The sequence below is a fragment of the Drosophila elegans genome, unplaced genomic scaffold (genome assembly GCF_018152505.1).
Source record: "Drosophila elegans isolate 14027-0461.03 unplaced genomic scaffold, ASM1815250v1 contig_133, whole genome shotgun sequence".
NCBI classification, from domain to species: Eukaryota; Metazoa; Arthropoda; class Insecta; order Diptera; family Drosophilidae; genus Drosophila; species Drosophila elegans.
Genome location: NW_024545499.1, coordinates 1,550,091 through 1,573,847, shown reverse-complemented (window position 1 = coordinate 1,573,847; position 23,757 = coordinate 1,550,091). Strand labels below are relative to the sequence as shown.

The 23,757-nt window shown below is 43.8% G+C and overlaps 1 protein-coding gene across 1 annotated transcript; it reads right to left on the bottom strand.

Moving 5' to 3' along the window:
* Nucleotides 1-546: 546 nt before the first annotated feature.
* Nucleotides 547-23,316, bottom strand: LOC108147359 (mucin-5AC). Its single transcript, XM_041707170.1, is given in 12 exon segments — nt 547-1,149; nt 1,660-1,801; nt 1,866-2,023; nt 3,446-4,114; nt 4,174-4,296; nt 5,590-5,753; nt 5,825-6,224; nt 6,226-6,236; nt 6,303-8,309; nt 20,338-20,721; nt 22,228-22,371; nt 23,279-23,316. Coding segments are annotated over 10 exon segments (4,116 nt in total). The 5' UTR covers nt 20,579-20,721; nt 22,228-22,371; nt 23,279-23,316; the 3' UTR covers nt 547-948.
* Between the last annotated feature and the right edge of the window lie 441 nt (nt 23,317-23,757).

The window sequence follows — 23,757 nt, the reverse complement described above, 5'->3', positions numbered from 1 at the left end:
TTTTCTTTGTTAAACTAAAAATATTTATTCTTATATAAAGCACAGAGTGTTCGTCCACTTTTTGTGGCTGTCGCTAGCAGATTTAATTTTCACCGGCTTACAATGTATTGCCGACAATGCTGCAGTTAAATAGTATATAATCAAAAGAAAATTTGCGAACACGAATACGGAGAGAATAAGGGACAAAGAATAATGTCTATAACTGTAGTGCTTCCAGTTTCGATGACTTTGCAGTCTAAACAAATAAGTATTTCCTAAGTTCTTAATTTATAATTTCAAATTGTGCGCCAATCGAAATGTTACGCTAGTCGTCTCGCTCGCACAAGCCGGCAGTAGTTGCTTCGCTCTTACACCCGTGCTTATCAATGTTTCCTTATGGTCGTAAGTTAGAGCGAGATAAAGCTACGGACTTCGAAGACTTACAGTTTTGTGAGCACCAGGCGCCAACTTTTAAAATTTGATTAGTAAGTTGTCAAACTGTATATATATGTAAATTAATTACTTCTATCGCCTGCCCATTATTCAAAAAACTACAAAAACCTCATATTCACAGTAAAATTAGATTTTTTATTTATTTATATACATAAACAGACATTCTTGCTTTGTAAACTTAATGCATTATGTAAAATTTTATTTATTTTATTTAATTAAGTTAAAATAAACTAAGCAACTATTTTATGGGACTTGACTTTGAGTGGACAGCAGTGAAATAATTTAAATTTTTAAAGTAGGCTTTAAAATTAATGATTAGTTGTTGCTTGCATTGTGTACATCTAGATGGAACCTACGGATAGTCCTAAGTCTACGTTTCTCATGCTAAAAAGGGGTTCTTCAAAACGCGTCTCAGCTGCAGTCGCCGCGGGGACTGCAGTGGAAAAGGGTTTTAGTGTTAGTCGGCTTAGCCTAGGTTGCGTATGTACAGGGTTGTGGATTCTGTTCGGCCAATGGTCACTTCATGTAGTAGCTGCTAGGACCCCGACCGGAGGTGTACGTGCTCATCGGAATGCCCTGGGGTCCCGGGATGTGGCTGTGGCCCGACGAGTGCGTCACGGACTGGTTGTGCGACCCGTACAGGTGGTCCACGCTCGAGTTGCCGATCCCATTGCCGGACGGCTCGTAGTCCACATCGTAATAGATGCCGGATTGGTTCTGTTTAAAAAAATAGAAAGAACATGGACGATTAAATGCAGATTCTTAAAACAAATTAAACGAGTGCCGATGAATTTTACTCATTAAATTTTTTACAGCAAAGTAAAAGTTCTCTATGATAAAATATTGGATTTAATCGCAAAGCAATAAATTCATAAATCAGATAATAATCAGATAAGCTAAAAAAAAAACAGATTAACGGAAATTTTAACCCAGTCTTTATAAAATTTGTGAGGCAATTACTCAATATTTAATAATTTTTAATTGATAGGATATGAATATTTAACGCATGATGTTTGCTAGCGCAGCTTTTTTAGCTTTTATCACTAACCATACAACATATGTCGTATAACTCAAAACTTTCTCCGACTTTGGAGAATTTGACTCAAATATATGTTTCGTGTACATATATTAAAATAATGATTCTGATTTTAATAACTACCACCAGCAATACGAACTCTTTTAAAGTTCGCTTTTTTTTTGTTTAGGGACGAGGAACTTGTTTCCTACCGCTATGCTGCCGTTGCTGCGACTTTTGGGGCGTGGCACTTGGAAGTTGCGACCCAGCAGATCAGCGCGGTCCTCCTCCTCGCTGGAGCTGGAGTTCTCCAGTGTCCGCATTCCGTTTGAGCGGGGACCCAGGCCAAGTCTTCTAAGTCAAAGAAAAACAGACTCAGAAGGGGGTATAAAACAGGATATATGCAAGCGGTTCATACCTGGGCAATGGCACGGGAGGGGCCAGAGTGGCACTGGGATGCATCTGCATGGTGCTCTGAAGTGACATCCCGCCCAGGGTGCCCATGCCCATGGCCCCCAGGTTGGGGTACGCAAACATCGCCGAGGAGGGGCGAGTGGGTCCGATCGGCTCAGCCTGCTGGTGCAGAAATGCAATTAGAAATTAGTGCTTAGAAAAGTTCAAAATAAAATATTTAAAATATGAAACCCAACCAAGAAGAAAGTTATAGTCGAATGCCCCGACTATAAGATACCTATTACTCAAATTAAATTTGCCCATCGGGCTTTAGGTGGCGCCATCTGCCGAACTACAGGGTCAATAACACCTAAGGACAAGCAACCTCGTACCACCCAAAAAAATCGTAACATGCCGGAAAATATACATTTATGCTAATAACTTCCAAAATAATGATTTAATCAGAAAATTTGTTATATGAGTCGATAGATATGTAGAGAATTGATAGAACAAAAACTGTTTAAAATGCTCATGTCAAATTGTATTGATCAAACCTGGCAAACATTACAGGCACACGCTCACTCAACTTCTTTAAAATACTAAAAAAGCGTATCGAATTGTATTTTGTATGTTCGAAATAAATATTTGATTATCTGAGCAAAAACAACGAGAGTATGATAGTAGCCACACAAAAATTGCCAATAACAATCCAGGCTTAAGAAATAGCGGTCAATAGAATAAACCATTTTCGGCAATATTGGGGACACCAGCCCAGTTTTTAAAAACAAATAAAAACCAGTCGTATACAGAAGAGACTATTAATGCTCTGAAGTATGTGCGATATAAATTTTAATTACTTTACAAAATAATTTCAAAACCACATTTTATAGATCAGTTTGTTATTGCAACATGATATTTCACAGCTCCGAAAGAAAGATTGATTTAAGATTTCAATGAACCCTTAATTTTGGTCATCGTAAACAGCTGGAAGCTGAGCTATTTTAACTGTTTTGCTAAAGGTGAAGTCAATGGGCTCTTTGAGTATACTTGAATATACAGCGTTATAACTGACCTGTACTATATCTCAATCTGACATTGCGGACTTTCGCGATTTGTGTATGTTAGAGTAAGCATGGCCACATTTTGAAATACACTTGCGTGGGCGTAACTAGAATCTGCATCGACAAACGGACATGAGTATTGAACTATTCTTTATAGGGTCGTGAGCTCTTTCTTCAACCTCTTACATAATGTTTAACAAATACAAAATAATAAATTTATAATAAATATAAAAAGCTTCTTGCTCAAACAGAAACTGAGTTTGATATTATTGAACTATTTTGATTGTGAATATTTTGGGGCTCAGCTTACTTTAAAATCTAGCTGTTTGAAATATCACAGCAACTAGCTTATAAATTATATAGCATATAGCATACATACATGGTATAAACTACGTTTGAAATCGGTAACTCTATCGCTTATACTGTTAACAAACGAGCTGGCCAAATAGATTTTGTGATCATAAATTGTAATTATAATTTTGTTTTCAACCAAGGAAAATACGTTTCTTTTAAGATCGTCACTGGATGACCGCCAGTTACCTACCCCGTAGTGGTTCGTCTGGGCCATGACGTCGGCTATCTGGGCCCAGCGCATGCGGTCCTCCAGAGTCACCTGGTAGCCGGCCTGGGGCAGACCGGCGGACTTCAGCGGCGCTGTGTTCATGTACCCAAACACCGGTGAGCCCATGGCGTTCTTCTGCTCGCGCTGCCAGCGCCGCGACCACATGATCAGGCACACCAGGGTCAGGACGATGATGATGATGGCTGCCACGGAGGCGCCGATGGCCACGCCCAGCACCTCGCCGTCGATCTCGCACTGGGCGCCATAGTGGCTGGAGTCGCAGGAGCAGAGCTGGGCGCCGTCATCGCCGTAACTGCAGGTGCCGTGGTTGTTGCACACGGAGTCGGCGCAAGCCTGGCACTCGCGTCCGGACCGCGCCGGCTGGTCAGCCCACGGATCGCGCAGGCCCGCCTCGCAGGCGCAGCGGAAGCTGCCCCAGGTGTTGCTGCAGCTGGCCCCGGGGTGGCAGTCGTTCAGCTCCGGCGACTGGCACTCATCCAGGTCCTGGAGGGCCGAGACCGCTCCCTCCGGGGAGCTCACGTACAACACGGAGTTGCCGATGTTGTTGTTCCGCCGGTGGAGAACGCCCAGAAGGTGCTTCTGGACGTCGCTGCGCAGGTTGGGTCGCAAAGTCTCCACACTCTCGTCCAGCTGGATTCGGATAGGGAAAATGTATAATGTTTGTTAAGGAGTAATTTAGAGCATCATACCTTGATGGTCAAGTTCACATAGACGCCGCTTCCGCCCAGGTTCGGATCGCCCCGGTAGATGTTGTTCACCTTCGCCTCCATAAACTCGTCCGAGTAGGGCGTCATTGACATGGCAGAGTCCAACTGGAAGGGAGTATTATATATGATTATACATATATATACACAAATGCTAAGCGTCAGTCGATGTTAAAAGCTGTTCCTCTTTTCGAAACAACAGAAATAAGACAATACGTCTTATTTACAGTACTTGTTTCTCGCTATAGTTACTCGTTAGTCGACTTCAAATCAACTATGGTGCCAACAGATGGAGCCACTTGCAATTCTCTTGGCGCGGCAAACAATAATATGTGGCACCATCTAGCGGGAAGGTTTGTTTATGGGCTAGCTTTGACGCTATGTAACTAATTTTTGAAATTTATTTTTTTAGATATTAATGAAATAAATATTTACCGTTCAAAAATACAATTTGCTTGCATTAAGGGGCTATACCAGTGGAACTTTTTATAGAAATCGATAACAATATCATAAATATCCTTTAAAAGCGGCAAGGTCGTATCTAAACAGTTTTTGAATAACAGTTCTAAAGAGCGACCGATCGCTGCAACTTTATCCGCGTTTATCTCGAAATTTAATTTTTGGAAACTGCTGACATCATAACTTGACCAGTCGGTTTCAAAATAACACTCAAGCATTGGATTTGTTGAATATTGTCCATTTGGCAGAATTTAAAAAATAATTTTTTCAACCCAAAAAACCCCTTTTTTTCTAACCAATGCCATTTTGTTGATATTTGATGTTTTTTAAAAATATTGGGTAAATATATTTAGCTTTCATAATCTTTTTGAATTTTTCCTATTTCACCCACTGATTCGACCGGAATCATGTCAGCAATTTGAGTACTTGAGTACGGCCAGAAATCCCGATATTTTTAAATATTTTTGTAAAAAAACATTCTACCTAGTACTTTCTTCAGAAAAAAATTTTATAGAATTCTATAGAATTTTTTCGGGTGTTACACTGGTTAGACCCCTTAAAGTGTGCGTGGCCAATTTCCTAAATTAAACATAGTTTTCAATGAATGAATACCAAATAAGTATCCACCTTTTTAACAATCTTGTTTTTATGTTATTTTATCATCTTTAGGAAATCAAGTTCAACACAATTAATGGTGAATTAAATTAAAATGACTTAAAATGCTTGTTAAATTTGTGGATACAATTAAATTATAAAATAATTTGTCCAACGGATCATTAAAATGTTTCATCTCCCACAAGTGAAAAAAAGTGTTATTTAAATATCTATGCTGTTCGTCCAATTTTGTTCCTGTTCACAGATTTGATAGATTTGTACAGCATTTATAAGGATTAACCAACGAATAACTCTTAAGAAGACCTGTGCCAAAAAACAGTGACTTACCGCCCGAATCGATTCGTAGCTGAGCTGGCCGAAGGGTTCGCTGTGCTTGTCCATCAGTTTGGTGTCCCAGACGATTCTGTGCTCGTAGATGCGGTCCACGCGCATGCCCAGATGGAAGGAGATGACCCGTCGGCACGGCTCCCGGTGCTTGCGTCGCGAGTAGCCTGTGGGGAAACAGAATGAGTTGGGTGGGAATGAAGCCCCCTGCTGGGAATGTCCCCCCTCGAGAACCCACCTGGTCGGCAGTGGCAGCTAGAAACACCGTTGTCCGTTTTGCAGCGCTCGTGCTGGGCCTGGTCGCAGGTGGAGTCGTCGCCCACAATGCAGGTGTCGATCCTCACGGGCGGCTGCGTGGGTCGCTGGCGGTAATGCGGTCGCGTGGGTCCGGCATTCGTCGTCGGGGATCCGCCCTGCGGCTTGCTGTGCCCCTGCAGGTCCACCACCTCCGTTTCGGGCACCACATAGCCTCCACTGCTCTGAGTTACCGCGTTGGGCGGCACAGCAGGGGAGCTGGGCAAACCACCACCACTAACACTCACTCCTGGTGAGGATCCCGATCCTGATCCAGATCCTGATCCTGATCCCGAGCCAGTGCCTGGCAGCTGGGGAAGTCGGGTGGCCGGGGTCGTGGCCCCCCGCTGGGGGATCTGTGGGGTCACCAAAGAGATTGATGTAAGTGCGCTTGCCGTCGATGGAGACAAAGCCGTCGTCACCTGAAGCCGACACGATGATGTCGCCCTGACCTCCACCCGCCGCGTAGCTGCCGTAGGGCTTGATGTTGATCGTCTGCTGGGAGCCACTGCCCTTGGGCCCCGGGCCCTGGATGGCGGACAGGGTCACGTCGAAGATCTCCCCGTAGCCGGGCGGCAGATGCTGGCGCGTGGGCTGAACCGCCGGCAGGGGCATGGTCTGCTGGGGAGGCGGCCGCTGGCCGGGTGGGCGTGGCCGACCGCCGGGCTTGAACTCGGGGTCGTCGAGGACTATCCCGGGACGGGGGTGGTAGGGGGCGGGCGGAGTGGTGTTAGCATTGGAACTATTAGGTGGCGCACTTTCGGTGGAACTCGAAGTTGATGGCGGGGTGGTGGTTGTGGTGGAGCTGGTAGTGGTACTGGTGGTGGTACTGGTAGTGGTACTGGTGGTGGTACTGGTGGTGGTACTGGTGGTGGTACTGGTGGTGGTGGTGGTCGAGGTAGTGGTAGTGGGTCGGATGGCCGAGGCCGAACTGGAGGCCGAGGAGATGCCCAGCAAGGAGGTGGCACTGGTGTCCAGGCCGGGGGTGCGATTGGCGGTCATGAAGATCACCTCCTCGGTGGAGGGATCCAGACCGAGGCTCTCCGCACTGTCCATGGACATGGGCACGTAGGTGGAGGACATGCCCATCACGGTGTGCACCACCGAGCTGGTCTCAATGATGGTGGTGACGTCCTCCTCCTCCGACAGCTTCTTCTTGTCACTTCCGGGCTTGGGCTTGTGTTTCTTCTTCGAGGGTGTTGTTGGGGGCGTTGGGGGATTGCTCGTGGTAGAGGGCGGGACGGGAGGCGGCTGCAGCTCGTCGTCCACCTCGCCACCGCCAGTGGCATCCGTGTCCTGGTCGGAGACCTCGATGTACTGGGCATTGGCATCTTCGTTGGAGAACTCCGAGTCGTAGGTGGTATCGGTGGGTTGCACCATGTCGTCTCCCGTTTGATGCACCTGTTGCTCCCCCTGGTGACTCGCTTCCTTCTCCTTCTCCTTGTCCGCTTGATCCTGGGCTGGAATGGAGGGTTGGGACTGCACCTGCGGAGCTGGAAGGGGCTTGTACTGGGGCAGGGGTCGCCGGTTGCCGCCCACACTGGTGGCGATGGGTGGGCGTGGCTTGTTGCGGTACCACGGCGGACGGTTGCTCACGAAGCCCGGACGCACGGGCACAATCTGCTCGGGAATGGGCACGCCGGTGATGAAGGGACGCTCCGGACGGTCAAAGGGGTAGGGGGGCGGCCGCATCGAGGTGCCAGGCTTCTGGGCCTCGTAGTCGATGGGCAGGTTCTGGGCCTCGGAGATGCGCGGCGGACCGCGGTTGTTGATCCTGCTGGCCGAAGGTCGCCGCACGCCCTGCGTGTTGGCGTGCACATTGACGTTGCCGTTCAGCAGCTTCACGATGCCCGTGATGATGTCCTGGATGTCGGGGTTTCCGTTCTGGCGCGGACTATGCGGCGCCTGCGTGGCACTGGCCGCCGTCGACGAGGTGGCAGTACTGCTCGGACTCGGCCGGATCGGGGACCCCGACGCAAGCGGTCGCAGGTCCCCCCGCCCTAAAAAAGACTGCTCTGAGCTGCTGCCAGTGGTGCTGCCAGTGCTGCTGCTGATCCGCGACAGAGTTTTCCCGACCCTGATCCCGGACGCCTGGTGTGTGCGCTCCGGCTGCTCCTCCTGGTTGTCGTACGTTCCCGTGGGCTTGATGTTGTAGTGAAAGTACCGCCCGGCGGACACGTCCTTCTCCAGCTCCTCCGGGAAGTGCACGTCGTTGGGTCCGGCGGGCTGGCGATCGTGCAGAATGGGCGACGCCGAGCGCTCCACCCGCTCCGCCCGCGTCTCGTTCTCGTTGGGGTCGCGGGGCGAGGGGGCACTCTCGGCCAGGCCGTTGATGGAGTCCGCCACGGTGCTCTCGATGCTCAGGCGGGCCGGACTGCGGTGGCTGCTCGACTTGGGCGAGATCTGCGAGATGCTCTCGTGCTGGCCAGCTGCAAAACGGGGGATAGAACATGTTGCAAAATGTTAGTAAATTGGATTTAAGTTAGCTAACAAGTAATTTGGAAAAGTTATTTTAATTTTAGTTGATACGACTATGTACGGACCATTGATTATTTGAGTGTTGACGCTACTTTCCAACTTTTCCAAGACCGTTTTTTTCTTTTAAACAACATATTATACATTTAAACTAAACTTACTGATCTTAACGATCCTGAAAGCCAATTTTAATTAATGAAATTAGCCATGGCAACATATTCTTCTTCTTCCATATTCTAACTCTTGATTGAACAAATCCCAAGTTTTTCAGATTAGAAAAAGGTTACCTTTTTTTGTTTTAATACCTTTCTGAATTTAAAAAGTATCGTTAGATTTATTAAGGAGTTTATGAAAATGTTGTGCAACACCTTAAAATTAAAAAATTTTTTTTTAGTTTTCATCTAAGTGATTATATTAGAAGTTAGGAGTAAGGTTTTAGCTTTGACTCCTTAATGTACATATGCAACTAAACAGGAATTGCAGAAGAACTGTATTAAGTACCGTGTATCTAATACCCATAATTTGAGCACAAATAAACCAGAACTAAGGTTATGACAAAATTACCAATTTTAAAATATTTAATATTTACTGGGATCCTTAGTCTACAACTTTAGGTTTGTATTTGTAAAATACATGTATAAATGACAAGAAAAATTATACAAAATCAAATATTAAGACACATTTTCACAAGTTATTCAATCAAATCTATATCAAAAGATCAATCTATTATCCAGGCATATTACAAAGACCTCTGCATTGTATGTCATTTAATACCGCAAGAAACCGAGAAGAAAGGGAAAGATTTCAGTGAAAAGAGCGCCGAGTTCCGAGGTTCAGTTTCCCTTGACTCCATCATCGCAATGGGAGAGTCATCACATCGGGGTTTCACTTTCCACTTGCCCCATGCACCGGCAGCAGCAAAAGCACCAGCACCTGCCCCTTCCACTATGGGTTGCCCTTCCCAGCAGGCAGGCACTCCGTCATTGTCAACGCGATTCATTTGCATTTGGGGGGCAAACAAAGCCCAGCCCAAGTCGGCGCGGATCAGTTTCAATCTCTGTCGCAGGCTTGGCCAGGCGTCATTTGCTTTCGATGTCAAGTCTGAGTCGCGGTCTTTGTCTTTTCCCTATTCTTTTCACTCTCTTTGCATCTAATTGTGTTGGTTTTCCTTCGAAATTATGGGTTTGCGAGCCTAGTATGTGGATGCACCCGATGGCTAGCACATCTGTCACAATGGCGAAGGCTCATTGCTGATTACCCTGGGTACCCAGCACCAGCACACAAGCTGAGCGGTACACAGATGCTTAGAGACCAGGCCTCGCGGGGCCAGATCTGCACTCGCTTGGCAGCCGACGAAGAATTTCACAAATTGCTACGTCAAGCGTTGAAAAGATGCCAGGCCGAGGTCGTTGATGCGTCTGATTTCCATCATTTTCCTCGGATATGGCAGATAAATGAGAAGAGCCCCGCCATGAGCAACTTAAATATAGATTGCCGTCTTGTATGTAGAATGCAGATGGCAATCGAATGGGAACAAGCACTTGAACCTCCCCTTGTCGGTCGAATAAATCTTGAATAGGCACTCCTTATCGCATCTAAAGCTACAATTTCCCACTCTCATCTGGGCATCAATCACACGGAGAGAAATATAGCCGGATATGAATAAATGTGTTCTGTTTTAACATAAAAGATTAGAAAGTGCAAATATCTGACTATTAACTTCAAATTGTATATTTAATTTAAATTAAATATTAAATCAATATAAAATGCAATGAATATTGAATTTAAAATATTTAAATTAATGTTGAAAATATTAAATTAAACATAGTGCCTTTTTAACATTTAAATGCATTTTATTTAAGAATCAATTCCAAAAATATTCAATAAACAATTTTAAAAACAAAACTAAAAGCAATAGATGAAAATCAAAGCGAAATATATTTCAGTTGGGTACAAATTGGTTGGATTTACGAGTGCACAATAAAAGTCAGTGGAATGAAGTCTTGTTCTTATGAAAAGAATACATCATTTATACATTAAAAATTGATGTTTTATCAATGTAAAAAAAAGTATAACGATCTAAGTAGCCTAAAATAACGATTGTTTGTGCCTATTTATCAAACTAGGTCAGAATGACAGCAATTTTGTATTATTTATTTCAGTACATTATTCGAAACCATCGAAACTTGAGCTGTGAATTTTCAGACAAACACAACCGATCACACAGATCTCAGTCGGCAGTCAAGTGCTACCCGTCTATTCTTTGACACCTTCCCAAGAAGATTTATTTGCTGTTGGCTTTCTATGACTCTCCGACGGTTTCGGGTTGTCAAGTGCATGTCATCTTTGGGCTTTATGGGGTTTGGCCAGAACCAGTTTAAGGTTGGAACAACAATCATAATTCACACTCGCTCGCCGAAACACGTTTAGTTATTGAGCTTAACCCAATTGCCGAGTGCCATTGGTGGGTCTTTGTGGGTCTCGGGGTTTTTTGATTAAGTTTGGCACAGATTTTACTTTCACCTGTCGCTAAACTGGCTCGACTCTGATTGAAACACACAATATTTGTTTCACTTTCTTCGTCGCAGGCATTTGTTGCGATTTTGATATAATTAACGCTTCCTTTTGGGCAAGCAAAACAAAAGGCGACGACACAGTTTTCACTTTCCTTGCCTCGAATTGTTAATTTTCCAGTTTTCCTTTTGATTTTATTGATTGCAAAGCGAGTCTGAGATTGCGATTTTGATTGGGGTGGTAAAATGATGGTAAAAGTGAGCCGGCGGCTGTGAAATTTCCAGACATGGACATAGCTGGCTGAATGTGTAACGCAATTTGGTGTACGAAAATTGAATTCCACTTTGGAGCGGGGCATGCAACACTTTCACGGCCAAGCCGCAACGAAAGTAAAATCCTCAGCCCCTCTTGGCCACTATATCCAGACGGGTTGGGTTGAATGCACCCGATATGACAACAACATGGACACAACAGCAACAGTCGTCATTAGTTCCAGAGCTTGCCCACTCTAATTCGAGCGCTACTCCAGCGAGGACGCACGACTTGTGCCCTGTCTCTTGGTTTTTTTTTGGCAAGGTTTCCAGTTTCTGCCCAACCCACACAGTCGGCAATGCCTTCTCCCTCCACCCAGCTCAAAGTCAACTTGAGCTCCATTCAATTTGGCGATCTCAGCGCCTCCAAATTGCTGACATGAAATCACTTTCTATTTCGCTGCACTTTTCAACTGTTTCCCAACTTGGCCAAAGGCAGAAACCGAAATTAAGTCCGCCTGCTCGCGTCTAATGTGGGCAAAGCTGGCGAAGATAATTGCTTATGAAATGCGACAATTTTCTGTTTCTGTTTCTGTTTCGACTTCGAAATTTAACACACGTACCAAAACATTGCGCATACGACATGTGTGCCCTGAGCACTTTAAGTGGGCTTGATTACGTAATAATAACATTTAATGGTCTGCTCAAAAGGCAGGAGACAATTTGCTGTGTTTTCACCATAAATATATTTATGTAATGGCTTTCAAATAGTCAGCTTTGGCAGGAAGACGAATTTCAATGACAATTCAAATCAAAAATTAACTTCATTCAGTAGCTTAAATTTAAGGGAATTACTTGGCAGTAACTTTTTATTTTTCCGCCGAGTATTGTTATTTAAATATAAATATTTTGTTTATATTAATAGGTATGCAAATATATATTTTACAGGCCTTTTATTATAGGCCTTTATTTATGCCTTTCCCAATGTTGGAGTGTGACAAAAGATCTAGTTTTTGTACAAACATACAAACAAATTGTGAATTTCAAACTATACCTATTGAAATCTACTTATGTTTTTCAAGAAATCCAAAAGCCATTCATACGATCACAACCAAAAGCCATTAAAGAAATCTTAGACAACCCATCTGAACAAATCCCTACCAAATATTTCTCTCACCTCTCTCTACATTTTCCATTTCATGAGTTTGTTGCCTAAGCTTCTTCATCTTTTTGAATTGGCCCATAAACATAACCAAGAATGGGCCATCCAATTGTGAGTTCCGCAGACCCTTAGGCGAAGATTTCTATTAAGAAAGAGATGTGGTGGACTGACCACCACATCTCGAAGTGCCATCACAGCAGCCACGCCCCGAACTCGGAGTTTAAGAACCGCTTGAGCGGCTGAACTCAATCCATTCCATGGCTTTCTGGGCGTTGTCTATCGCTGTCCAAGCCGGGCTATTAAAAATTTGATTTAATGCTAATTGATTCTTTGGGCATTCGACTTTCGTTGTGGGCGTTGTGGCGGTGGACGAAACCGAGTTGCCAGGGAAAGTCGTGATGCCCAGGGTTCTAGTGCCGCCTGCCCAGTTCGCCTCCATCCGTGGGAGCTGCACAGTCATTCCTCGGTCGTTTCATTAGCAGAGCAAACAAGGTATCTGTGGCCCGGGCCCAAGCACTTGTGCCATCAAACCGTCAACTGGCTGGTGTGGTTGCTCAAGAGTTGTCTGCACAAACAATTGGCCGTGAGCAGAACTTGAAAGGCGTCGTGGCCAGACTTTTCTCAGTCTCTCCGGAGCTGAAATGCATGAGCTGCAATTAAGAAGTGACGACGACAACGACCACATGGCAGCCCGGGACAAGGCAAACTGCACTGCACTCCACTCAACTCCACTCCACTCCACTCGACCCGAAGTTGTGTCTGGTGAAATTGAGGCATTTCGCTGGAAAACCGATTTTCCGTAGCCATGTTCTGTGGCTTTTTCAATACTGAGCTCCGTGACCGTGAAGTTTGGCCTTTGGCACTGCACGAGTGTTTTGCCATTTTTAGGCGCGTGCTTGGCAGTGAGATGTGTCCAAAGCACTTTAGCATTAGTTTTCAAAATTTACTAAAATATCTTGTAAAAAAAAAAAACATAATCTTAAGTGTTTGTCAAAGTAAAGCTATTATAGATATTTTACATTTAATATAAATTATTAGGAAATATGCATTGTATCATTTATATGGCTGTAGTTAATAACACTATTGCTTATTTCTTTGCTTTTATTTGTTGAATGTGTATGTGTACACACTAAAAAGATATTCAACTAATTCCAATTGGAAGACCAAAAACAAAAAACTTAAGCGTTTAATTATAAAAGGTAGAGATCACACTAGCTAAAATGTGCTTCTAACTTTTACAAAACTTCATTCTCGATAACTTTAAGATAAAAGGTATAAGGTAAAAAGATAAGGTAAAAGTATAGCCTAACATGAGGATAAAAAAATTAAGCCTAAGCACAAATTGTTGCAGTGTAAAGTGAGCATTCTTTGGTCTTTACGGCTGAGTCAACTGTGATGTTTGTAAAAACTTGGCAGGGTATGTAAATAATAATTTATCTAATCAACTTATTTCACCCAGCAGCCGTTTACCTTCGTTTTCTTCGAGTGTGCTGGCCTGCATCCTTTGTGTTTGCCACTCGGACGGAGGTCCAAAGCGAATGACCTTAATCAAGGTCTAGCTCTGATCTAACCGCCTTGCAGTCGGAGCCAAAGACGGAACCAAAGACGAAGCCAGAGTCGAGGCCAGAGCTAAAGGCGGTTGCAGTCCGACTGCACTTCTGTGTTGGTCAGGCTTCCGCAGATGCTTTGCTGCTGCAGTTGGTTGCGCTCCGCTGCCTGCTGTGGGGCATGTCTAAGCCAAACCGAAAACCGATTCGGGTGGGGGCAATTTATGGCCTGGACGCGCTCTGCTGGCTTTAATCGTGGCAGTGCGAGGAAACTGCAAGAAATCCTCCCATATCCCATATCCCATATCAATAGAATAGAATCATGGCAATCGCCGCGATCCCAGGCCCGAGCAAATGGCCGCCACTTATGACATCTAATTGTCTCACATGCTTAATTAAGTCGCAGGTGGGAGCGAGCCGAGGCAACTAATGGCCCGGCCAGAACAAGACCAAGCCCTGTAACTAGCTGCAATTTGCCGGCGATAAGCGATCTGCACGATCTCGTTGGGAATGCTGCAGAATAGTTGGAATCGCAGTCACTGCAGCCCCTTGAACATGCCACGGAATACTTATGCAGTCGAAGGCGATAGTTGGGCTTGGGTCAGTAACCCAGTGCTGCGCCTCCTGCTCTGATTGAACAATTATGAATACGATGGAGCTCCAGGCAAATCTCTGGCCAACATTCGCCGAGAGCTAAGCTTGGGCTGTATTGATTGAAAGGTAGATGGCGCTCTCTCTCTACATCGCTCTTCCCAAAGCCACATTTCCCATCTCCCCAACGAAACTGGGTCATTGTACCCACAGTAGCCGGCTTAAGTGTGGCCACCAAACGGAAACAAGTTGCCAGCCAATATAGTCTGAATGGTCTGTGACAAGTTCAAGCTCGCCTCAATGTGTGTGAGTGTGTTTGTGTGTGTGTCAAATAAAATTCTATAACAAGTGGCCAACAGAACCGGCTCTCTGTATAGCAAGAATCCCACTTCATATATAAGACTGTCAGTCAGTCAGCCAGCTTTTTATTGGGCTATTTCCAACTGCGTGCCAAATAGAAATGGGGGAAATGCGCCAGTGTGCGAGAGCGTGGGTATTATTGTGTCACTCTGGTCGCTGTTTTGTTTGAATAGTCAGTTAACTGCACCCATTTAACGGCTTTTTGTGCCCAAGTTCTTTTGGCCAGTTCTTTGAGTTTTGTGTATTTGGCTTTAATAGGTGTTGGAATCATTTAATACGCCAGATTCATAAATTCCTATTGTGAGCAAGTTTGTTGCCGAACTCTTTTGATTTTGCTCTGGGAGCTTAAACTAAAATGTTTACTATTTTCAATGTATCAATCTATAAATCCTAAATATGCTATTAATTTATCAAAAAGAAACGAAGTTGCTACTATTTAAATAACACTGTTAGGACCATTCTGTGGAGTTTGTTTCCTAAGTCTTTTGATGTGGTACTACTTCAATAACTATTTTATTCTATTTTATTCGTAAATGAACAAATACTTATATAAAAATTGACATGTAAGAGAGATTTTAAGTCTTAAAGTGGTAGAATCAAATATTTTTGTCTATGTTCCTCAAGTCCACGGTTGTTGTTTAACATTTCCTGTGACATGGCAAAGCCCACGAAATGCGTGTTTTGTCTTGGCCAAATTATGCTAAAATGTATGCCAAGCAGAATCTGAATTTAAAACATTCCTCTGCGAACCGGCTGAAAGCGGTCTCCCAAAAAAGAACCGCGGAGCATAAAAAGAGCATTTTCATTGATTGCCATTGATTGTCAACGCCGACACATGCAAGGCTAAGGGTCTACAGAAAGCACACACCACCAGCCTTCTCTCGGCGGCACTCATTCCTTTTCTCCATCTCAGTGCAATTTAATCTCGGCCCAAAGCGCCCCAGGACAACCATTAAAGAAGATCGCAGCAAACCAGCAAACGTAAAAAACGAAAAGCTGAGACGAGCTAAATTGTGGGTTCAGTTGGCCTTAACTGCCGATGGGTGTGCGTCTGGGCCTGCCTGGCAGGCTGAGTGTGTTGGCACGCCTGGCAACTTTCGATGTGCTGAATTTCATTGTACAATTTTGGGCATCCCAATCCAAGAGTCGCTTCTCTTCTCACGGGAAAGGGAAAGTATGCGGTTATTGATACGGCGTCGGTTTCTTGTTTTGATTGGGCAATCGCATCCCAACTGAAGCTCAGGCAGTGCTCGGCTCTAATTGAATGCTCCGGTCAGGGTGGAGAAACGCTTAAGTTAATTGATTACGAGCGATCAGCATGTGAGCTGATTATGAGCTCGAACCGTTCGAAACTGACTGCGTGGAAAGGGAAAGGAAGGTGCTCTTTTAAAGTGATACAAAGTTGTGAGTTTGAGTAACAACACTGCTGAGATTCTAGTTTGTATATGATTTTAAAAGACAAATAATAGTTAATTTGATTACAAAAACGTGCATAGCTGCAAAGGGTTCGACTAGTTTTTTCCAGGAAAGTATAATTGACTGTGTAGATATCAACGGAAAAGTTAAAAATTACAATGCTGTAAGAAAATTAAATCTAATAAATTTAAAATTAAATTTAGAAATTTAATAAATAATTTCGTTTTTTAAAGAAAAAAGTTTTAATTAAAAACGTTAGTATTAACAATCATTTCAGATATCTAAAATACTATTCCTAAACTAGAATTTTATTTGATTGTATATGATTGTAATTAATTGTCTTTCTCTGGACACTTACAGGAATTTCAAACAAAGCTCAAAAACAAGGAACCAAACTGTTTTCAAGTCAATTAAATTAATTTTGTTAATCCTTTGCGCAGCTGTTACACCCCAAGTATCAAATTACCTGTATTGAAGTGCTCAACAATCTAAAAATTAATTGCATAAGCAGAGCCAGCCTTCGAACAGGTGGCCCACCAAGAACCCACAGCGGTTCCCAGCCCGAGACAAATCCAGGCAGAGATCGAAAAAGTATAAAAAACCTGCCGAGCGAACCTGCCTCTTGACCCAATAAAGAGTCAAGCGATAAATTTCTGCTCTGCCTGCAACGACGGCGGCTTCTTTCTTCCTCCTCTCTCCCATCGGGCAGCGAATTTTTTGATTATTTATATTTTCCTCTCGTTCTTCGGAGCGCTCTTTCACTTACTTAGCCCCCACAGCCAAGTGGGCCATGTAACCGAAATGTGCCAAAAAAAAAATCAAAAAACGCCAGGGAACGATGGCTTGTGGAGGCAGCTAATCTGAAAATTTAATCAGCCTAACAGTTGTGACTGCAAGGGGAAAAGGCTGAAACAAAGGGGAACGAAGTCGAAAAACCCAACAGGTTGCGGCAGTAAGTCAGCGGGTTACAGTGTCACCGCCGAGCTCCCAACCGATCTCCGAACCGATCTCCGAACCCGATCCAATCCATCGATCGCTGGACTTAGTCATGATGGACTACGGGAGTAAAAAGACCAACTCATGGCGCTTTCTTTGACACTTTTCCAGTGGCGTTTCAATTCGCTCTGTGTATCAGTGTATCGGCGTATCTGTGCAACGAAAGCCCCGAAAAGCCGTTAGCTGGGTGTTACTGTTAACTGTTTCACTAAGCCATAACTGAATAGATTCTGTTTTCTTTTAATTAAGCTTGCTGTAAAATAATTTTCACTTCACCCAATTTTCCAGGCCGACTCTATGTAAATTCCGCTGCAAAGGCGCCCGCACTTCGCCGTGCCAATGCGGCTTATTAGCTGCATGAAAGGTTTTGGCCCAACTTCAAATGGCCCAGTAAACAGTGCAGTTAGCTTTAATTGATTCCAGCCCGCTGAGAGCGGCCCGCCTCAGTTGGCCGGATTCGTGCAATTAAGTGGTCTCAGTGGCTGCCTGGCGGACGAGAGGCTTTCGGTGGAATGCATAAGTAGCTGCTGCCCCGGAATGCCCTCCACTCTTCTCCTGGTTAGGGCTGCGCCATGCCGCGCACTCGGTTGTCGACTTCGCATGGGAAGTTGGTTCTTAATGCGCGTTAACAAGCAACAAATCCCTCTCTAAGCAGTGCACTGCAGAAAAACAAACTCGATCCAACTTTCTTAATTCCAAGATTCGAATAAATTATAATTTAATTGGCTATTAAAATGTTTATGTACTCTTAAACTAAAATAAAACTGTTTAATCAAGAAATTCGCTGGCCAAAATAAGACTTTTAACTTTCGAAAAGTGATTCCAACAAGTGTTTTTAATGCATTTTTAATACCATTTTTTACTTTAGTTTCTTGATTTTCAAGCCTTTAGAAAAAACGATCTAATAAATTATATCTTTTATAAGAAACAATTTCTTTTTCATAATGAATAAGTTGAACAAACATACATACGAATTTTTTATATAAATGTATATTAAAGCATGTTTCTTTTATTGTTGCTTACGTATAGTAGGTATAAAAACCCGATGTAATTTCTCGATTATTTGTGTTAGAGTTTCTAGAATCTGCCATTTTTATTTTTTGTTCGAAATCTAATGACAAAGATGTTGTTAATTAAATGTTGATTGTCTTAGGAATTCTCAAAGCACAAAAGTAAAATGGTTAAGTCACATCTTCTAGCTAATTACATGTTCATTATAAAAAGCCTCGCTGGTTAGTTACCCATGATATTTTCTTTACTCTTCTTCACTCTGATTGGTTTTTATGTGCCCAATTGAAGTTTTGCTTACAACGCTTAATGACGAATTCATTTTCGCATATTGCATAAGCTCACTTGGGCGTCACTTAACGATTATGAGCCACGCATGCAAAACCCATAAGAGTCTTTAATTAACTTCGATTCACGCACGTCACGCACATTGTAAGCGACAAAGCGGAATGGAACCAATCAAACGCAAAAACCTAAGACAATCCCTGGCCGAAGTCAACGAATCCGGTATGAATAATCACAGTTGTGCAACCCAGGCTTGCCCTCCGTGGGCACCGGCCAGTGAATCATAAGCGCCGAGATGCGATCAGCACTAGACAACCCAGATGCAGATGCGATCGACACAGTTTCGGGGTTTCTAAGCCGTTTGAAATGTGTCACCCAGTGGCAAAGAGACATCGGCTGACATATCTCGATTTAAGTGGGTCAAGCCCGTATTTCAGTGGCAAAAAAAGGAAATTAACAAACTTATTCTTTCGTGCTCGACAATTGAACGCACTTGTGCGGGTGTGCAGACACATCTACACTACAATACAACTCAGTACAGTACAGTACAGTTAGCACACTTCATTACGTTTGGCACAGTTTGAAGGCAGGCAGACTGGCACTCAGTTGAGTACCAGGTAAACCTCGGAGACCCATCTCCCATCTCCTCAGCTATGCATTCTTTGTAACGCCCAATAAATTATGCAGCAAACGCAAGCTTTCTAAAAGGAGAAGACGAAATGAGCGGCAGAAGTGGAGAAGAATAAACACGTACTGCGACTGCCTCGGGCATCTAAATCTCCATCAACTGTTGGCATGTCGGGGCGAATTCTTTCTTATTTTCAGCTTATTGTGAACCGACATTCCTCGGAAATGTATCAAATTAAAAATTATAATTATGCTCACGTGTGGAAAAAGTGGTTTGAGTATCTTCGTTTGTACTAACTAAATGCTCGCTTGAGCAGAACCCTTGGTGAAAACACATGATTACTGCAGATAAGATCCATTCAGAACAAGTGCGGGAGATTCGCTTCGGTAAGGAGGAGTCTCGATTCGGATGACCGCTGTATTGGGTGGGTTTTTGCAATGATGCACTACAGTGATTTTGAAGTTGAATTTGGATTTATTTTTCTGCGTTATGTATTTTAAAGGGAATTATAAACATTTATATAAGTTCAGATCAATTTAGATTGTGAGTCAGTTACCTATAGGTTTATAGAGGCTATATCAGTCTGTCACTTCTCAATGTTTTTCTCGAAACGACATTCTTCAAAATTGCGACGTCATAACTCAAGAATTCTTCAATATATTCACTAAACACTATATTCTAAACCATTCACATATGATAGTTTTTAATATTTTTTGAAATTTGTACATGAAATACATTTGTACATGAAATACTTTAAACTTTAATAACCTTTTTGAATTTTTTTGTTTCAGCTACTCATTTGGATGGTGGTGACATTTGGGGTCATTTTTTTTAACACCTCCAAAGACACCTCATAGCACCATTTTTCAATATTTTAGTAAGCAAAAATCTTAAAATAATGTTGAAAACATACGTTTTTCATGGGTCACACTGGTATAGCTTCTAAAGGACAATGAAACTTACACTCAGGTAAGCATTCACAGCATTTTATAGGTTTTATCAATTGAGAAATCAGAGTGCTTAGATCTGTTGAAGATCTTGGCCTTGCTATCTCAACTTTCATCCTCCCACTTTGTTTGACACCGTGAAAGTTTGCTGCTGGCACAGGCCTCACAATTAAAGTTCAATTTATTAACTGAATGCATGTGAAATTCTTTTGTTGGGCATATCACTGTCGTGTTCCCGCCCCTTGCCCCCCTTGTCCCCCATTTGGCCAAGACTTACCTGCTGTTTGAACGAGGAGCAGCAGAAGAGCCAGTGGCAACGTCGACACGGCCAGGGCCACCAAGTGTCGATGGTCTCTTGGCATTCTATTGTTGGAAATGGCTGACTGCTGGGAGGTGCCGCGGCCCCTTCTTCCAGCTCCAACTGCGAGTCCCAGTCCAACTCCGCCTCCTCCTCCGCCTCTGTCTTCGGATCTACTCGACTGTGTGTTGTGTGTTAAATTCTGTGGCTTTCGTCGCATGTTTGCATAAACTACGTCACTGTTTTACCTCTTTGAGGCTTATTGTCAGGGGTTTCTATTATTTATCAAAGGTATTTCGTTTCTTTTATTGATGAACCGTGCCTTGGCGAGGCATGTTTTGGCTTTGACCGTGTGTGTTTAAGCTGAAAAGAGGGAGAAAGGTGGTCAGCGGAGCAAAAAGGTTGCGAATGATTCTGGAGTTTGTGTCTTGAGTCTTTTGTTTTGGGAGAGACTCTTCGCACTGCTATTTGGGGCTCGTTGTGGACATTACGTCCAAATGCCATGAGTCCAAGCCCCAATTAACAACATTTACATAAGCAGCGTCGTAGTAAGTCAATAATCACGGCTATCTTAACGGCTGGAAAAGAAAACACTTTCAGAAAAACTTTGACGTTGTTTCCCTGTTACGTAAAGTGAAGCGTTCCATTCCATTCAAGCGACTAACTGAACCCGGCTGATTGAAATGCTAATTTTGATTGATGTTGATGTCCAAGACGCTTTGAAATTGGCTGCAGCGAAAGTCGCCGCACATTTTGAGGTGTCAGACGGCAAAAGTGAAATTCCAATTCCAAAGCGAGCACGCAGCTATCAACTGGAGCAGATCTGTCGCCAGGCCCTAATCGATTTCGGTGCTCCGGATTACCCAATGTGCGGCGTACTGGTGCTAATCAGAAGCCAAAACAAGCAGTAACTGAGGCAATTGCCGGGCATTAGATGGAAAGTGAAAGCATCCAGCGCAGCGCTAACGGAGGTAGCAAATGAAAAGGTAAAGGTAAAGTTAAAGGTAAAGGTTGCCTCCACAGCATACGAGTATTCAAGTATTCAAGTCTTCGAGTATTCGAGTATTCGAGTGATCTCGGACCGGATCGGACCGGTCATATGCCGCCTGCAGTTGAGTCATGTCCAGGTCTGAATTTGGCAGCCCGTTGGCTTTGTTTGTGCTCTCTGTTTACCCGCGGCGGTTCGGTCGCGAAAGGAACCTTGAAATCCCCGCTGCACGCTTGAAGAATCCCAGTGAAATAGAAAGTTGTACGTGAGCAGCCAGAAGAGCAAAACCACAACAAACTCTGTTTTCTTCGTGGGCGAGTTGTCGTTGTTTTTTGTGTGGCTTTCTGGGCTGTCATTAAATGACTCCATTTTTCAGCGGATTGTTGTGTTTTTCCATTGAGCGCCTCGCCCACGCTGGCGCCTGTTTACGTTTTCATTGGAATAATTTTTGGTTTTATCAACTATGCTTTCTTTTCGAACCCCGCGCCGCAGACTGCTTCAGCACCCAGCGGAAGTTGCAGCTGGTAATTAGTTTTCATTTCGTTCGTATCTTCTTCAGTAAATGACTCATGTGCTTTTCATAAGCCATTTTTTTTTGGGGCTTTGTCTGTTGCGCAACAGTTTTTTGAGCCGGCAAAAGAGTCGGAGTCAGAGAAAGGTAAATGTGGATTGAAGGAGAAGAGGTTGAGATATGTGATCCGAAATGCGAAGTATAAAATTGCATAAGTCATATCTTTATGACTGTCAGCTAAGCAAAATAACTGGCCAATAAGAAGAGTTTTGGAATTCCTTTAAGCAGCTATGTTAGTTTAACTTTATCGCCTCCCACAATACTCTATCCACAAATTTCCCTGTTCGATGCTTTTCCATTTCGGACTCACCTCAAAGCGTTTCCATCAATCACACGATTGCAATCGCCGAGATTTGATTGATGTTTTTGCGTGCAGCGCTGTTGCACGTTATTTTCAATTAGATTTTGCACATAAATAACGCGAAATAATGGAAAATTTCACCAACCAGACAAGCTGCGAAAAACGAGAAGGCACATTAAATTGAAGATCTCGCCGACCCAGAGCCAAATCCAGCTGGAGCCGAGTGGAAATGCGGTTTTGCGGCTCCAAGGAATGCAAAACTCTAAATTATCGAAAAGCAAAAATCAAGCGACAGCTGCCGCCTGCAAAATTGGCACAAGTGCGCTCGAAATGGCACAACTAACAGTATCAAGTGCTCCAACGGGAATCGGGAGTGGGCAGTCTACTTGGACTTCCACTCCGTCTTGCTCTTGGTCTTGGCAGTGGACTTGGCTTGGAGCCATTTAGCAGATCGCTTTGCAGTCGACGGACGTGTGTAGGCCGACAGCGGACAGGTTGCAGCGGATCACGTATCCGGTTGGGGCAGCCTGGCGCGGTTGTTCTCGCGAAAAAAAAAAAAAAAAAAAAAAAAACTCCAATTAATTCGCTGGCACTCCTGGGCCAGAGTGGCTCTCTAATTGGCAGAGAAACGGCGGACAAATTATGAATTTGCAACCAATTTCACAGCGACGGTAAACAAAAGCCGCAGACAAAACCAACTGCCAGCCGAGGCAAAAAGGTAGCGCGAAAAAAAGAAAGTTTTTTGAAGTTTTCGTTGCTGCCGCTTTGGGGCTTATACGTATTTTTGCTTGTCTACACACACAAATATCATTTATTCGTTATACGTTTTCATATTCGCTATTCGCTATTCACTATTCACTATTCCCCGTTTTGCTGTTTGCTTCACTCCGAGGAAAACACTCTTTTCTTTCATCGGCGCACTCACACGCAAGCGCAGCGTTGTTCACTTTTCATATGCGACTCGACCGCAAACACGCACACACGCACAAGCACACAAACACACGAAGCCCCGACCGACTGGGCTTCTTCACTTTTCTGGCCACAATTCGCGCTCACCTACCAAGAAACCGCCAACAGGTGCGCACCGTTCGAACGCTCGACTCAAACTGACTCAGCTCGTGGCCCGAAGACTCCGCGGCGAGCCGAAGATACCAGAAACCGGAGCAGCGATCGCTGGCTTGGCCGCTCTTCGGAAGAGTACTCGGCACTCTGGCAGGTTCGCCGGCCCGTCTTCAGGTCGCTTCTGCCAAATAGATGGTCAAGTACTGGAGCAAGACATGTGCACTTTGCATTGGAATTATCGAACTCCTTTCTGACAGATACATTCAATAATAAAGGAGCTCTCTTTGATAAGCCGATGGTTGAATACCCTTGCTGGTTGCTTTCATTCCCGTTCGGAAATGTTTTTGAACTTTAGTTTTACATTAAACAAGACAAGAAAGGAAGATATTAAAAAAATAAAATATTCTTTAAAGCCGCAATTCTAAACCGTAATTCTAACAAACGAACTAACACTCGGAAAGTTTTTATTCAAAATGT